Source organism: Ursus maritimus, unplaced genomic scaffold (genome assembly GCF_017311325.1).
Source record: "Ursus maritimus isolate PB19 unplaced genomic scaffold, ASM1731132v1 scaffold_21, whole genome shotgun sequence".
NCBI lineage: Eukaryota > Metazoa > Chordata > Mammalia > Carnivora > Ursidae > Ursus > Ursus maritimus.
Window position 1 is genome coordinate 52,778,884 of NW_024424564.1, and position 14,878 is coordinate 52,793,761.

General features: G+C 37.3%; 1 protein-coding gene across 2 annotated transcripts in view; it reads right to left on the reverse strand.

Annotated features, from left to right (window-relative positions):
• SMC1B (structural maintenance of chromosomes 1B) overlaps nt 1-14,878 on the reverse strand; it is a 79,544-nt gene that overhangs the window by 41,028 nt on the left and 23,638 nt on the right. For both annotated transcript variants that reach the window (XM_008702890.2, XM_008702889.2), the window contains exons 8-11: nt 11,914-11,996; nt 11,129-11,336; nt 8,468-8,653; nt 6,909-7,088 (exon numbers count right to left, since the gene is read on the reverse strand). In XM_008702890.2, the coding sequence (XP_008701112.1) occupies nt 6,909-7,088; nt 8,468-8,653; nt 11,129-11,336; nt 11,914-11,996 (657 nt within the window). The remainder of the gene's footprint in view (nt 1-6,908; nt 7,089-8,467; nt 8,654-11,128; nt 11,337-11,913; nt 11,997-14,878) is intronic.

The window sequence follows — 14,878 nt, forward strand, 5'->3', positions numbered from 1 at the left end:
CTCCCAACACAGCCGCTCCACAGAAGGCTTCCTGAGGAGGGGAAGGTTTTCAGTATACCATATCAGAGGAACTAGTTAGAAGTTAGTTAGCTATATTCAGCAGAAAACTCAGTTTCTTTCTCTCTCATAATTACAGAGGCCCACATTCCAGGGTTTGTGTGGTGGCTCCATAGTCAGCAAAACCCAGACTCCTGACAGAATACTGCTCTGCCATCCTTAGTATTTGGACTACTCTTTGAGGGAGATAGCCTTTTTATTTTCTGGAAGGCCTTAGGGGCTCCCTTCCTTCCCAGTTGTTAGCCTGGCAATGAGTTTGCTCATTGGGTCTGAAATGGTGCTTTGGAAAACACTAGATCTTTACTGGATAGCAACAGCAGAGGCGTGGAAAGTGAGCTCCTAACAGGAAGCTCTCTCTGGTGGGGAAGGCAGTTAGTTTCCCTGACCAGGAAGCCCACTGTTACACACTCCACTGACTCCTCCAAATTCTCCATAAAAATGTAGCGCGGTCTGGAGGGAGCATCCCTCTCCTGGAACACTTTTAGCTCATGCTATTTCTGCCTGGCCAAACCATACCTCTCTTGAATGAAAGGTGAAGGTCCATGTAGGCTCCTCTGCTTTTAAGTTCTCCATAAAGCTTACCTTACTATGTGACTATGTGTCACTATAGATGTGTGTGTCAGTATCTCTTATGTGACAATTTTCAAAGTCATTTTGTAGTCCAGGAGAATCCTACAGCTCCAGTTATTGTGTTCATGTTTCAAGAAAGAAGGTAAAAGGGTTCTAGTAAGAAACTTTCCTGGCAGGCCTACCGATGACTGCCATTTACTTCCAGTAGCCCGTCCTAGATTGTTACACAGTAAGATCAGGTTTCTGTTAGCAAGGATAAAAGGGAGAGGGGTACTAAGCAGGCAACTGCAGTCTCTGACACAGAAAGGTAGGAGGTAGTTCGGAAATGGGCAGCAGCAGAACGTTGGCAGTGGGGCACGGACACACAAACAGATAGTTTGTGTGCATGTGTCACAGGGGTGGCGTAAGGAAAGAGGGAACATAAAGAGTTTGGAATTCCTAGAAGGTAAAGTGTGAGTTAAGGAAATAGCTTAGAGGTGAGGCTAGCAGGCAGGGCAGATGGTGGAGCTCTTTGTGTGCCCTCATAGGAAGAATGGGGATTGAGTGCAATTGAGGACTGATGGGAGTTTACGGAGGGCACCGAGTTGGACTAGCACTGAATGGGGTAAGAGCGCACTGGAGAGAGAAATGGTCAGACAGGAACTTTAAATAGACCACTCCGGCAACTATTTGGAAAATGGGTTGGTCCAAGTGAGCTAGAGGTGATGGTAAGAAATCAGCCAATAATAGCTAGCATGAAGAAAAGGAAAAAGATTTGAGAAATGTTTAGGAGGTATAATCAGAAAAGCCTGGGTATTACAGAGGTTACAAGGAAATCCTTAAGGAAAAACCAGAACTTCATTTGGCTAGAAGAGTGGTAGCAAAAATTAAATACAGGAGATCAAGATTTAGAAAGAACATAAATTTAGACATGCTGATTTTACAGTGCTTGTGGGCTAATAATATTTTACTTATTTATTTATAAGGTATATCTTGATTATTTTTGGAAAGAAATTAGATTTTATAAATTATAATAAAGATTATTATAATAAATATAAATATGCATAAGACAGCTACAAATACTAGAGATAAATTATTCTAGGGGAAAAAAGAACCAAGTATAATAATCCAGACTGTTATAATGAGAAATCACTGAATTCAATTAAGCAGGTAGAAAAAGAAAGATTATTCAATATATGATGTTGGGACAGGTAATTAACCATTTAGGGGAAAGCTAATACCTACATCTAACAATACACATCAAAATAAATCTCGGATTAAAATTAAACTACAGATGTGGAGAACTTGTTCTTTCTGATAGCTGAGTAATATTCCATTGTATATATGGACCACAGCTTCTTAATCCAGTCGTCTGTTGAAGGGCATCTTGGCTCCTTCCACGATTTAGCTATTGTGGACAGTGCTGCTATGAACACTGGGGTGCATATGGCCCTTCTCTTCACTACGGTACTAGAGGAGATAATGCTAAGTGAAATAAGTCAAGCAGAGAAAGACAATTATCATATGATTTCTCTCATCTATGGAACATAAGAACTAGGAAGATCGGTAGGGGAAGAAAGGGATAAAGAAAGGGGGGGCAATCAGAAGGGGGAATGAAGCATGGGAGACTATGGACTCTGAGAAACAAACTGAGGGCTTCAGAGGGGAGGGGGGTGGGGGAATGGGATAGACCGGTGATGGGTAGTAAGGAGCCACGTATTGCATGGTGCACTGGGTGTTATACGCAACTAATGAATCATCGAACTTTACATCAGAAACCAGGGATGTACTGTATGGGTGACTAACAATAAAAAAACATTAAAATAAAAAAAAAATTAAACTACAGAAGTCGTACCACCAAAAAAAGTGACGAAAAGTTAATACATATTTGATCTCACAGTAAAGACCCAATTATACATGTAAAAACAAAACTTACAAAAGTTAAGGGATAAAACTGATTTCTAAATAAATAGCATAGGCATGATAGAGTCTGGATGCCGGATTTAGCAAACAGAAATAAGCATGCCCAACTAAATGTGAATTTCAGATAAACAATGAATAGTTTTTGAATATAAGTATGTCCGAATATCTTCTTTGGCAACTCTATTCTAGAAGACAAGTTAGGGATGGTTTTCGTTTTCCTTTTTAATCTCTGTTTTCCAAAAATTCTAAACTGCACATTTATTAACTCCTATTTATGATATAAAAACCAAACGTAATACTGACAAAAACCTCCACAGGGGCCGGCTTGGAAAGAAGTGTATCAAGAACTCTGAGCTTCTAAGAACCTGCCACACTGTGTGTGGGATTACAGTGCCAGCACCCTATTCCCAGCCACCAAACTCAGGCAAGTCAACTTCTCCTCTTTGAGCAGGGGGTACAAACAATGCTTTTCTGAGGTTCTTTTTACTTTATTGCTTGGTTGGCTGTTGCTGTTGTTATTGCAACCATTTATATTGCATATACTGTGCTCGATGTAGTGCATATATGCTATTTGATTCCATGTTCACAAGCCTATGAAGTAGATATTATCTCCACTTTATAGATAGGGGCTAAAAGATATTAGGTAACTTGCCTAAGGCCATACACAGGGACTGAAGTCCAAGTTGGTCAAATATCTATCCCATGTTCTCAACCACGTTATATACCTCCCTCATTTCCAAAAACGTAGTGAGCAACAATTCATAGAATTTATGGATCTTAGGGGTTTTAATAGTTCCTGGGTTTATTGAAACAATTTATTTCTTCTAAAGGTAAATGTAATCTCGGATAACCTATTTTCATTTGACTTACAGTCAAATTCCTATTCCCGAAGGACTATGATTTTTATCTCCAGCCTGTAATTTCCTTGATTTACAGCTTACATTAGTTGGCCGAGGCAGTAGTCCTATGCCTACGTTGGGGGTTACATTTCTGAAAAATAACTTGGCTGATACAACTGCGATTTCATTTAAAATAAGGCGTTGGAGGAATTTTTAAATAACATTAAATAAAAGTTCAAGAGAGTATGGTACGGGGTAGAAAAAAAATTCTTTGGCATTAAAAACTTATTCTGCAGGATTACCAATCATTCCACTGACTCAACCTCAACTGTTTCAAGAAATAGTGTTTCAGTGTTATAAACTGCTAAGATAGATTCTATAATTTTTATGTTATGTGAATTATACATATTTTTAAAGTTGCCTTTCATTGGTATGTAAAATAATATACTTTAACATTTTATTTCTGAACGGATAAGATAGTCACATATTTCAAAGTCCAAAAGATACAAGACTGTAGAGTGAAAAACTCCCCTGGTCCTTGCCACCCATGTGCCCTCCCAAGAAGTAATCAATGCTGTGAATTTCTTATGGATTCTCCCAGAAATGTTTTTGCATAAACAGATACATGCATACATCTCTTGTTTCCCCATTGTTTTACACAGATGGTAACATACTATACACTAGTCTACGTATTACTTTTTTAAAAAACTGAACAGATCTTGGAGATCGTCTCATACTTGTATATAAAAAACTTCATTCTTATTTAAGGTTGCATGGTATTCCATTCTATGAAAGCACTATAATTTTATTGAACTAGTCTTATCTGGATTGTTTCCAGTTTTTCCTGTTACACAAAATGGTTTAATAAGTAAGTCTTGTGTATTATAATTTCATATACTTGTGAGTTTATCTGTACGTGAAGTTCCTAAAAACCTCAACTGGTAGAACTGCGCTTCGTGGAGCTGATACAAATTTATATTCCCACAGCAGTAAATGGGAGGGCCTCTTTCCTCATAAACTGTTATCAAACTTTTTTTAATGCTGGTCAATCTGACAAGGTGAAAATAGTATTTCAGGGTAATTTTAATGGGCATTTCCCATATTTTAAGTGAGGAGGCATTTTCATATTTAAGACCAATTTTATTTCCTTTTATAAAATAAGTTTATTCATATCCTTTGTCCATTTTTCTACTTTGTGTTCTTTTCCTCATTGATTTATAGGACAATTTGCTCTTTACTGTGAACTGTAAATGTTTTCCCTGGTTTGTCATGTCTTTTGATTTTGCTTATGGTGGTTTTTGCCATGCAGAATTTTTTTAGGTTTATGTGAATGTACCCACCTTTTATAGCTTTTGAGTTTGTCATATTGAAAAGGTCTTACTATTTCTGACATTAAGAATACATTCCCCATGCTTTCTCTCAGTATACTTACAATTTCATTTCTTACATTTATACTCAAATCCATCTGAAATGTACTCTGATACAAAGTATGAAGTTCAGGTTCAGCCATATTCTGTTCCAGATGGTACCATTTTTTTTTCAACCTACTGTACCCTGCATTTTATTCTCTTGTTCAATGTGTGTAATTTTTGGAAAAATGATCTTCTCATGAATTACAAGCTAGTTAATGACATTTTTCTGGGTCTATTTTTCGCTACACCATATTAAAAGGGCAAAGCATAAATAGAGCTTTTCTGTATACTTTTTTGAGTAACAATCACCCAGTCTATGGGAGAGGAAACAAATAATTGTTGTTTCTCTGGTTATGAGGAAGGAATGGAATAATCACATGTATTCAAGTATATTCCAGATTTTAAAATTTTGTTATGTAAATTTAAAAAATATTTAAAAATTGAGTTATCATAAAAATCTTGATGACCAAACTATAGCTAGAACTGCTGTAACTTATATTATGTAGTTTATATATACTGTATGTAGTTTATATATAAAATATCATTTTGTGATTTCACTTGCAGTATTTTAATTAAAAAAATTCTAAAACATGCTGTCAAATCTATAGAAAGATAATCAAGTCTGTGGAAAACCAAAAGCACAAATGAAGACATCAGATGATTTCTGTGAAAATGTGACATCTATCCAAATGTTTTACACATCCTAAAACAGAGAAAATTCTGTAAGTGGAATAATAATCATAGGAAGAAGGTAAAAGTCCCTGGAATATATTGAAGATACAAATAAAACAAATGAAGCAGATTAAAATCTTGAAATAATGAACAGAAAACAAGATACAGTCTAGAGGAGTAAGGCATTAGTTACTGTGAACACGATGCAAGCCATAAAAGTTTGTTGAATGAAGGAAAGAATAAACAGCCTTATCTTCATGTGACTTCTTTAAATTGACCACACAAATCTTCAAAAGTCAATATTAAAAACATATTTTACAAAGATACAAAACTCAATTATAGCATAATTAGGTAGCAAAATACGATACCTTAGTAGCTCACTTATTATACCTCCTTAAATTTAATATGTAGAAATCAATGACAGTGATTACTAAAACAGTGATTGAATTCTCATTAAGATTACTGGCAGAAGTACTAAAACGTCTGAGAAATTAATCATGTTAGATAAGTAAATAAGTTTAATACTGAAAATTTCTACTTTTCATAAGAATAGCCTGTTTTGCATTAATTTGCAACTGTGGACACTCCAGAGCTAACGTGCAAATTAACTACCAAGTAAAAAAAAAAGACCAGCACTTTGTGAGAGCTATCTGCTGGGCACTCAAATGGCGCTGTGCGCGTTATTACTGAATTTACAAAATAGGTGCTATTAGTTCCCCAATTTTAGATGAGAAAATTAGAGGTGTAGAGATCAGCTTGAGGTCATGTAATTAATCACTAAGTAGCAACACCGGTCTTACCTCATACCTTATGCTCTTGGATACTAGGTTATACTTCATCATAAATGTAGTTAAAAACAAAACAAAACCATGTCAGGTAATTTGAAGAATTTAACATTGCTTAACTAAATACAAATTACTTGACCGAGTAAAACAGTATTTTAAAAATTAAAATCATTGCCTTGAGATTAGGATTCAGTAACCTCATTTCAATTGTGCTATTTTTATAACTTTAAATGTGTTAAAACCTTGAACATGTAAAAAGACAGTGTCTGCATTAAGCTATGGGGGAATTAAAGTAAATAACTAAAATCTTTCTCCTGGTATTCAGAAACACACACATTAAATATGTGAATGCCAGGAAAAATCAGAGATTCACCAAGGACATTTACTGCATACCAAGTAAAAAAAAATTAACTGCTTTAGGTTATGATTGTAACAAATCTAATTTCCAAAATATAATTTATGGTAATGGGGAATACTATAGAAATTAATTTTTTGAAAACTCAACTGAACATTATACCAATCACTAAAGCCATAACTGTCTTAGGTTCTATGTTGGCTTTCCTTCTAAAAGAGAGCATATGAAAGTATACATAGACGCTTGTGTGTGTATAGTATGTTAGTCTTATAAATACTACTTCAAGTTATCCCAAAGTATGATGTAAGCCTCTTACTTTCCGTCTCTCAGGTCCACCGAATGCAATATGCCTCGCTTCCTCCACAGTCTCACAGACAAGGCCATTTCCACACACAAACTGAATTACTTTCTTCAGCTGAGGAAACTGAGTCTTTATGACATCAATCACCATTTTACAGCCTTTAATTTCCCTTAATCTTTCATTGATTGGCTTGATCTAAAAGGTTAACAAATACTTGATATATTAGATACACTAAAATAAAAACCAAATAGTACATCCTCAAAAAGCATAAATAAGCCTAACAGCAAAAAAAAATTTAACAGTGCGTACTTACATATAATAGAATTTTCATAAGAACCTGATGAACTATATATCCCAACAGTGGCTCATGTAACATTTAAAGAAAATACACTTCAGCAAAAGCCAGAAGACATGATTTCCAGATTCAACTCTGCCACCGACCAGTTAGGACAAAGCAATGCATGAGAAATGTTCCACACTCTCAAAATTAGAAAGTCTAGTGGGAGATAATACCCATTTACACATGTGTCAAAAGAGTGGCACATCATGGAACTCAGAAAATCATTTTAGGCTTAAATGACCAGGAAAGCCTTCAGACCTTCTTTGACATGACTTCTAAGCTGGGTTTTGTAAATAGATCTAAAAAAAAGTGTCTGTAATGATTACTGAAGAACAGCAAGAATGACCTCATTTTTATAAGAAACCAGTGAGAGCTAATGACAAGCAGGGCTGAGAGTTAAATGCAGGGCAGTCCAAGTCTAGGGCACAGGCTCTAACTGCTGTGCACATTGCCTGCAGCTCTGGGTCTTGAAAGCTGGATTAAGTAGAGCATTTTCTTTAGTAGGCAATAAGAAACGAGTGAAGGACATCAGCTATGATAATGGCAAAGTTCCTGCTGCAGGAATTTACTCTGGATACTCTAAGGCCTCTCAATACGTACTTAAGGCCCAAAATTTAGTCTGTTCCACCAAGGGCTGATATGTGTTTACTGCAATGTGTATAAATCTGTGATTGTGTATTTAACAGTCGAGACCCAGGGTTGGCATTTCATGGACAGACCATATGTCTTAACTGTTCCTATAGTTTGCTATAGAACAAAATTAATTGCTGGCTAGTATTCAGGGTGGTATACTGCTAGAGTAATGTCCTCAAAATCATCAAGGTAGAATTACGGCGAAACTAAATTAGGAAGAAACGACATTAAATCAAGAATTATTATTCTTGGGTGGCTCAGTTGGTTAAGCATCTGCCTTCGGCTCAGGTCATGATCCTGGGGTCCTGGGATCAAGTACCACATCCAGCTCCTTGCTCAGCGGGGAGCCTGCTTCTCCCTCACCTTGCCCCCCCCCCCGCTCATGCGCTCTCGCTCTCAAATAAATAAAAATCTTTAAAAAAAAAAAGAGACTTATTGTTCTTTGCCTAACAATACATTAACACCAGCCATTTGAATGACTAACCGGCATCCAAGCTACGGTTGTTTTCAATCAGTACCATAATTTTAGGCAATAAAGACGTACTTTAAAAGACAAGATTTTATCACTACTAAGTGCTAATAAGCATTACAAATTTCTTACATCAAGGTAATCTAGAGCAAGGAATGTCTCCGGTTCAGCTCTTTCTTCCTTCAGAAATCGAATACAATCTTTTGCTACCTTTTCAGAGGTGACAACAATGGCAACCATGTATCGGCCAAAAAGTTTAGTAACAGCCAGCTGGTATTTCTTATGAATAGGATGACAGAGGTCAAGTAGTCTTCCAAACTTAGCAGGTTTCAAAAAAGGAGAAAAATAAACACATTATTCAGGAACATGTAATTCATTGTTTCTTATGTAACAAAGCATAACAGACCAAAAACTAATTTTATAAAAGCACAAACATATTTGAACAGAGTCTTCTTCAAACGGACATAGGTTTCATCATGAAGCATCCGTTTAGGTGTAACACTTCATGTAAGAGAAGACTAGTGAGGAGGGATTGGCCTTACCAAGGTATTAAAATATTTTACAAGGCTGTTGTAACTAAATAGTATTCACCCACTCTCTCAGTTATTAAATAAGAGTCAATGAGGCGCCTACTCCATGCAGATACTCAGCTAGACACTGTGAACATTACTGAACAATACAGGCACTCTCTGACCTCGCCCAGCTTTCAGTCTAGTAGGGAAGAAAGATAAATAATAATTATGAGCACGTACAAAATAGAGCAATAATACACACTATGATAAAGCACAGAGTGCTCTGAGAGTGTGTAACAGGGACCTGGCTGACCTGAGAGGTCAGGGGAATCTTCCTACAAAGAAGTGTTATCTGAGGTCTGAAGACTGGTCAAGAATTAATTAGGCTGAACATCAACACCTTTACTAGACAATGTCAGAACGTCAACCATCCTGTATCAATGCTCCCCAGAATACCAGAAGATTCAATTTTACATCTTTCTACTCTTTCTTCATTTGATAGGTGCTACTTCAGGAATACCAATTTCTTTATGATAGACCATCATTGTCTTTAATATTTATTATCCTGCTCTTTGTTTTTTCCTTCTCCATTGACCTGTGATTAACTCAAACCTTATTCCTAGGTCAGTAATTTGATTTTCAGCTGTGTAACCCATTCTCCTTGCTACTTACAATTTATTAGTTCAGTAATACTGCTTGTTCTTGATTCGTTTTCATAGCTCTACATTTTACTTTTTGTTTTAGCTCATGTGTGAATCTGGTTTTATGAATTCAAGCTCTTATTAAATTGTCCCTGGCACAAATTACTTATGGGGGATTTTGTTCTGTAACCTTCTTCCAGACTAGGCTCTTAGACTTCTAAATGCTTTTTAAATTACTCTCTTTATTGTTATATGGACCTATAGGTGCCATATTGATTCTTTTCACCTTGCTTATGTTTAAGGTGGGCAGCTCTGTTCAGACTGTGAAGTTGCTGTGGTGGATAACTGTTTTGACTGCTCACCTAGAACTGAGATGGTAATCTCCTCTGAGCAACAGGTGATGGACCAGGTGTTTTCTGTTCTAGCTTCTCAGAATTTTCTGTTCTATTTCCTAGCATCTCAGGGCTTGGAGGACAGGGGCAAGTAAGAGCTGCGTTGAGGCTGTGCATATCTTTCGTTTGAATACCTGAGTTTTACTCTTTCTTCTGTGTTTTTCCTTACCAAGTTTCCTCTACCATGGGGGAGAAGGGAAAATCCCATTTTTGGGAAAGGGCTTTGAACTGGCCTTCACTTCCACCTAAGAACATCAGAGGTTCATGTTCCCCGATTCACCAGTTTTTTAGCCAAAAGGAAACAAATACGTATGTGTTTGGTTTTTTGCTAGATTAAGGGATACTAGGTGAGAATTCTCAGGAAGTAATCAATTTGTTAGTTTTCCTTCTGCAGTTAAGAACAAGAAATGTTATCGTTGAATTTTTCTTTTTTTAATCATGGACTATCACCATTTTCTGAAGTTCTGGCATTAGATGTAATAGCCGTTTCCATTTTTGGCTGTTAAACTCATTTTTAAAATTAGTTTTGCCATTTCCTTTGGTATTGGGGGGAAGGATTCTGTGACCTAGCCTTACTCCTTCCTCCATCACGAACTAGAAGTCAAGACCAGTTTCAAAACAGTTCAAGTGGTTAACAGTATCAAAAGCTCAAAGTAGGCCCTCATAAACTAAGGACTGCCCAATTTACATTGGAGTTAGTGACATGAGAGTCAGATGCCACAACCCTAATGCCAGAGGAAATAATTCTGTGAGGCTGACACCCCAAGCAATAGGTTAGATATTGCTGTATCTGAGCTAATGAAATACATTAGCAAAAGTGAATACACTATTAGCTTTACAGAATAAAAATTCATTATTTCAAAAGTATGCCAGTAAGGTCCACTGAAAAAATATTTTAAAAAAATTGAAACCATGAAGAACATGCAGTTTGAGGCTATCTGCCTGGGGTGGGAGGGCTAGATTATTTTATGGCACCCACGTCCTTTGGGGATACTGGCTGTAACTTAGACTTTCTAGATAATATGTTCATGTCAATGTTTCTCTCCAATCATTGCTTATCTATAGACACGGTTGGAAGTTATTTAAATTTTGTTGCAATTATTTACTATTATGTTTTAAATATAAATAATCAAACACAAAACTAAATGATTCCTGAAATAATTCTGCTTCCTAATAATGGTAACATTTCTAATCCCAAATAAGAAAGCTTAGCCTTTTTGTTTCAATTAACTATTCATTTCTAATTACCACAGAATCTGGGTAAAGCCTCTTAAGGTGCCCCAGAACCTCCGCTCTCTTTTGCTGACGGTTCCCCTCATGGGTGTCAATTCCGGCATTCTGTAGTTCGCTTCTAATGAGATTCAATTCTTCATTAACTTCAGACATTCTTGATTTTGTGTTTTCAATTTCACCCACTAGGGTTTCCTCTTGCTGTTTTTTCTCTTTCAAGCAATCCCTACATAATAATAACAATAAATTACATAGCAAAAAGAAAAAACAAAATTTAATTACAAGATATATTACACTGTGGTCTGGCATCACAGGGGAACAGAATAGTGCTTATCAATTTTAAATGATGAAAAATACAATAAAATAAGCCTATCACCAGATATGGTCAAAGAGATTTTGATCATTCTTTGTTGATTCAGAAGATACGTATTTCTGAATACTGAGAAAGTTAAGGATAGATCGCTATAACCAGAGCAGTCATTGTGGGCTTAGAAGTAAGTAAACGCCAATGAAAAAGAAAGTCCTGGTGGTAGGATACTTAGGTCATATCAGCTTTCGTGACCTAACTTTTATTATAAAATATCAATACCAAAATTTCACCACTTGGAAGTTTATTTTTTTCAAAACTTAAATATTGTATTGATTTATGTGGTTAGGTATAATTTTTAATTATCTACAATGAAATGAAAAAAACGGAGGACTGAGAACATTAGGATACAGTCGGTGGAAGCTTTCATTTCATGAATATCCCACAAATATACCAGACCCTTGAGACATGAGAAAGCCGTAAGAACTGTACCCACGTGCATGTTTTTGTATACTCCTCTAACTTCTCTATTCGTTTTTTATGATCTTCTATCTGTTCTTTTATTTGTTTCAGATTTTCCTAAAATAGGAAAAAAAACATAAAATCAATATCAGCAACTCCAAACAAAGTTATTTTTCACTACGTTCCTAGAAATTACTGTAGAATTGTAAGGTGTTCTAAGTTTGAAGTATATCAAATTTAACCTTATGAAAACACTCATAGAGCAATGTTTAACCCTGAAAAGGCAGTAAGGCACAGAGCTTTGTGGCCATAAGAGTCAAGGTTCAAATCCTGGCTTCACCATTTACTAGATATCTGATCTCCGGTAAGCTTACTCTGGTAACTTCCAACTCTAAGGGTTGATTTTCAAAGATCTCACGGATTTCATATGTGTCCCTCAAACTAATTCATTCAATAAATATTTATTCCCTGGCTACCATGTACTAGGAACCAGAGATATAATAATGAACAGAAAGGGTGCCTGGGTGGCTCAGTCGGTTGAGCATCTGACTCGTGATTTCAGCTCATGATCTCATGGGTTCCTTCGTCGGGAAGTTTGCTTGGGATCCTCTCTCTCCTGCTTTCTCTGCCCCTCCCCCCACTTGTGTGCACTCTCTCTCTCTCTCAAATAAATAAATAAATCTCAAAAAAAAAAAAAAAAAGAAACCAAACAAAAAACCGAACAGGATAGAGTCTCTGCTCTCAAAGACTGAGGGCTGGTGGGAGGCAGACAATTACACGGTGATTCCAGGACAGTGACTTGGTGTTACAATAGCATAGGAACCTGGAAGGCAACAATAGGCTTGTGGGACCAAGACTTCACAAAAGTCTTGCTCCATTCACTTTATCACTAAATACAAGTACTGTGCTAGCCTTCGGTTGGTTTTCTCTAACCTCTCCCCTGTTCACCCTGTGCACTACAACAAGATTAACCTTCCTTACTGCATTACTAAGTGATCTAAAACCAGGAGTGCACCAAAGTAAAAAACGATTCTTTTTCAGTGTATAATACCAGGAAAGAGAAGAAATGCCAATTTCCATGTGGAAAAGGACAAACATATTCTATAAAGATAATTATGTCATTTTACTCATGTGTAATCCAACTTCACTGAATGAACACTTCCTGTGCCAGGTGTCAGAGTTATGAGAACAAGCAACACACAGTTCCTTTTCTCTAGGACTCACACATTTTGAAATGAAAGTCCCCATACTGAAATTCTATTATCTCACTTAAGAATTCCATTCGAAGGAGGAAAAACAAGATTAATGAGGAATACCAAGTTAAGTCGACTGGAAACAACTGCCTCTGCCTTTTCTCTGGCCACTCTCAGGGCTTGTATCCTGCCGGCTGAGTTCCTTCATGGTCATTACTTACAGGTCAGGTGGGTCTCTTCAGGGTCACCACCTGTTATGCAAGGAGCTCAGAACAAACTTCAGATATGGCTTAGCTTAAACAATGGGCTTTATTGGAGCACCTGGGCGGCTCAGTAGGTTAAGAATCAGACTCGATTTTGGCCCAGGTCATGATCTCAAGGTCATGAGACTGAACCCAGCATCCAGCTCCACCCCACTTAAGATTCCCTTTCTCCCTCTGCCCCACCCCACTGCTCGCACATGTGCGCGTGCTCGCTGTCGTGTTCTCTCTCTCTTGAAAAAAACATGAAATAAATGGGCTTTGCTGAAGAAAATGTAAAAGGCCAGGGTCATCATCATACAGAGAAGTGTGTCGGGGACTGGGTGTCCTCCTCAATACATAATAGGGGATAATCAGACTGTCTTGGTACCAGGCACTCTGGATTTGAGATGCCAGTTGTCTGGGAAAACCAAACACTGCCCAGCACCTAGTGACCTCAGATTCTGTGGTTAAGTTAAGCTCCTCCTGTCCCAGAAGGGAGCCACCAGTCCTGTGGGAAATGGAGTATGGGTAAGATTTCTCCATCTCTCTCCAACCTGACATGTTCTTCTTCTTCTACTCATGTTTTTGTATTCAAAAGACAAATGCAACTCAACCACCACTTACTGATATCTAAGTACAAGGTTCACAATGGACAGTTATAAATCCTGCCTTTAAGAGGCTTCCAGTCTAGCAGAACCGTAACAGTTAGCTGCTTTTTTCCTCAATCTGATAAAAGCCCTTAGATTAAGCACAATGGGTGATTAGATGAGGAAGAAATTATTTACAGGTTTTTGGTGGGGAGGAAAAAGCGGACCAGAGAAGGCTTTGTGGTGTGGGTAGCTACAGAATTTAATAGGTAAAGAGGAGCAGGTTTTTCCAAAACTAGCATGTACAAAGGCAAAAATGTACCATGAGTATTTGTTGAAATCCGTGTACAATTTTACAACATGACACTGCACAAGTGATTTAAAAGTCGGTACTGCTCTGGTACTACATCTGTTTTTGTCCCTCCACAGAATGTCCTCTCTTCCACTCATGATTATCAAATAGTTCACCTTTCCTACTTGTTACATTTTCATCTGCCAACTCACAACAAGACTAAGATGAGAGGCAGTACAGTGTAGGGGTTGAGAAGACTCACTCTGGAGACAAAGTGTTTGGAACCAAATCCCAGCTTCTCCACTTACTAGTTCAGTCAAGTTAACCATCTTGTGCCTCGATTCCTTCATCTGTGAAATTCCTTAGGTCAACAAATATTTACTGATTATCTGCTATAGATAAGGAACTATTCCAGACACTTGGGATGTATCAGTGAACAAAACAAAGATCCCTCCCTGCTTTGTGGAGTTTACATTCTAGAGGGGGAAGGCAGACAAATATAATATGTAAATTAAATCGTGTGCTAGGATAAATGCTATGGGAGAAACCGAGGTGGGGCAAGGGGAGCAGAAGTGCAGTGGGGACTGTAAGTTTAAACAGGGCAGTCAGGATAGGCCTCATTGAGAAGGCAACATTTGAGAAAAGACTTGCAGGAAGTGAGGGAGTTAAAAATGAAGAAATGTAG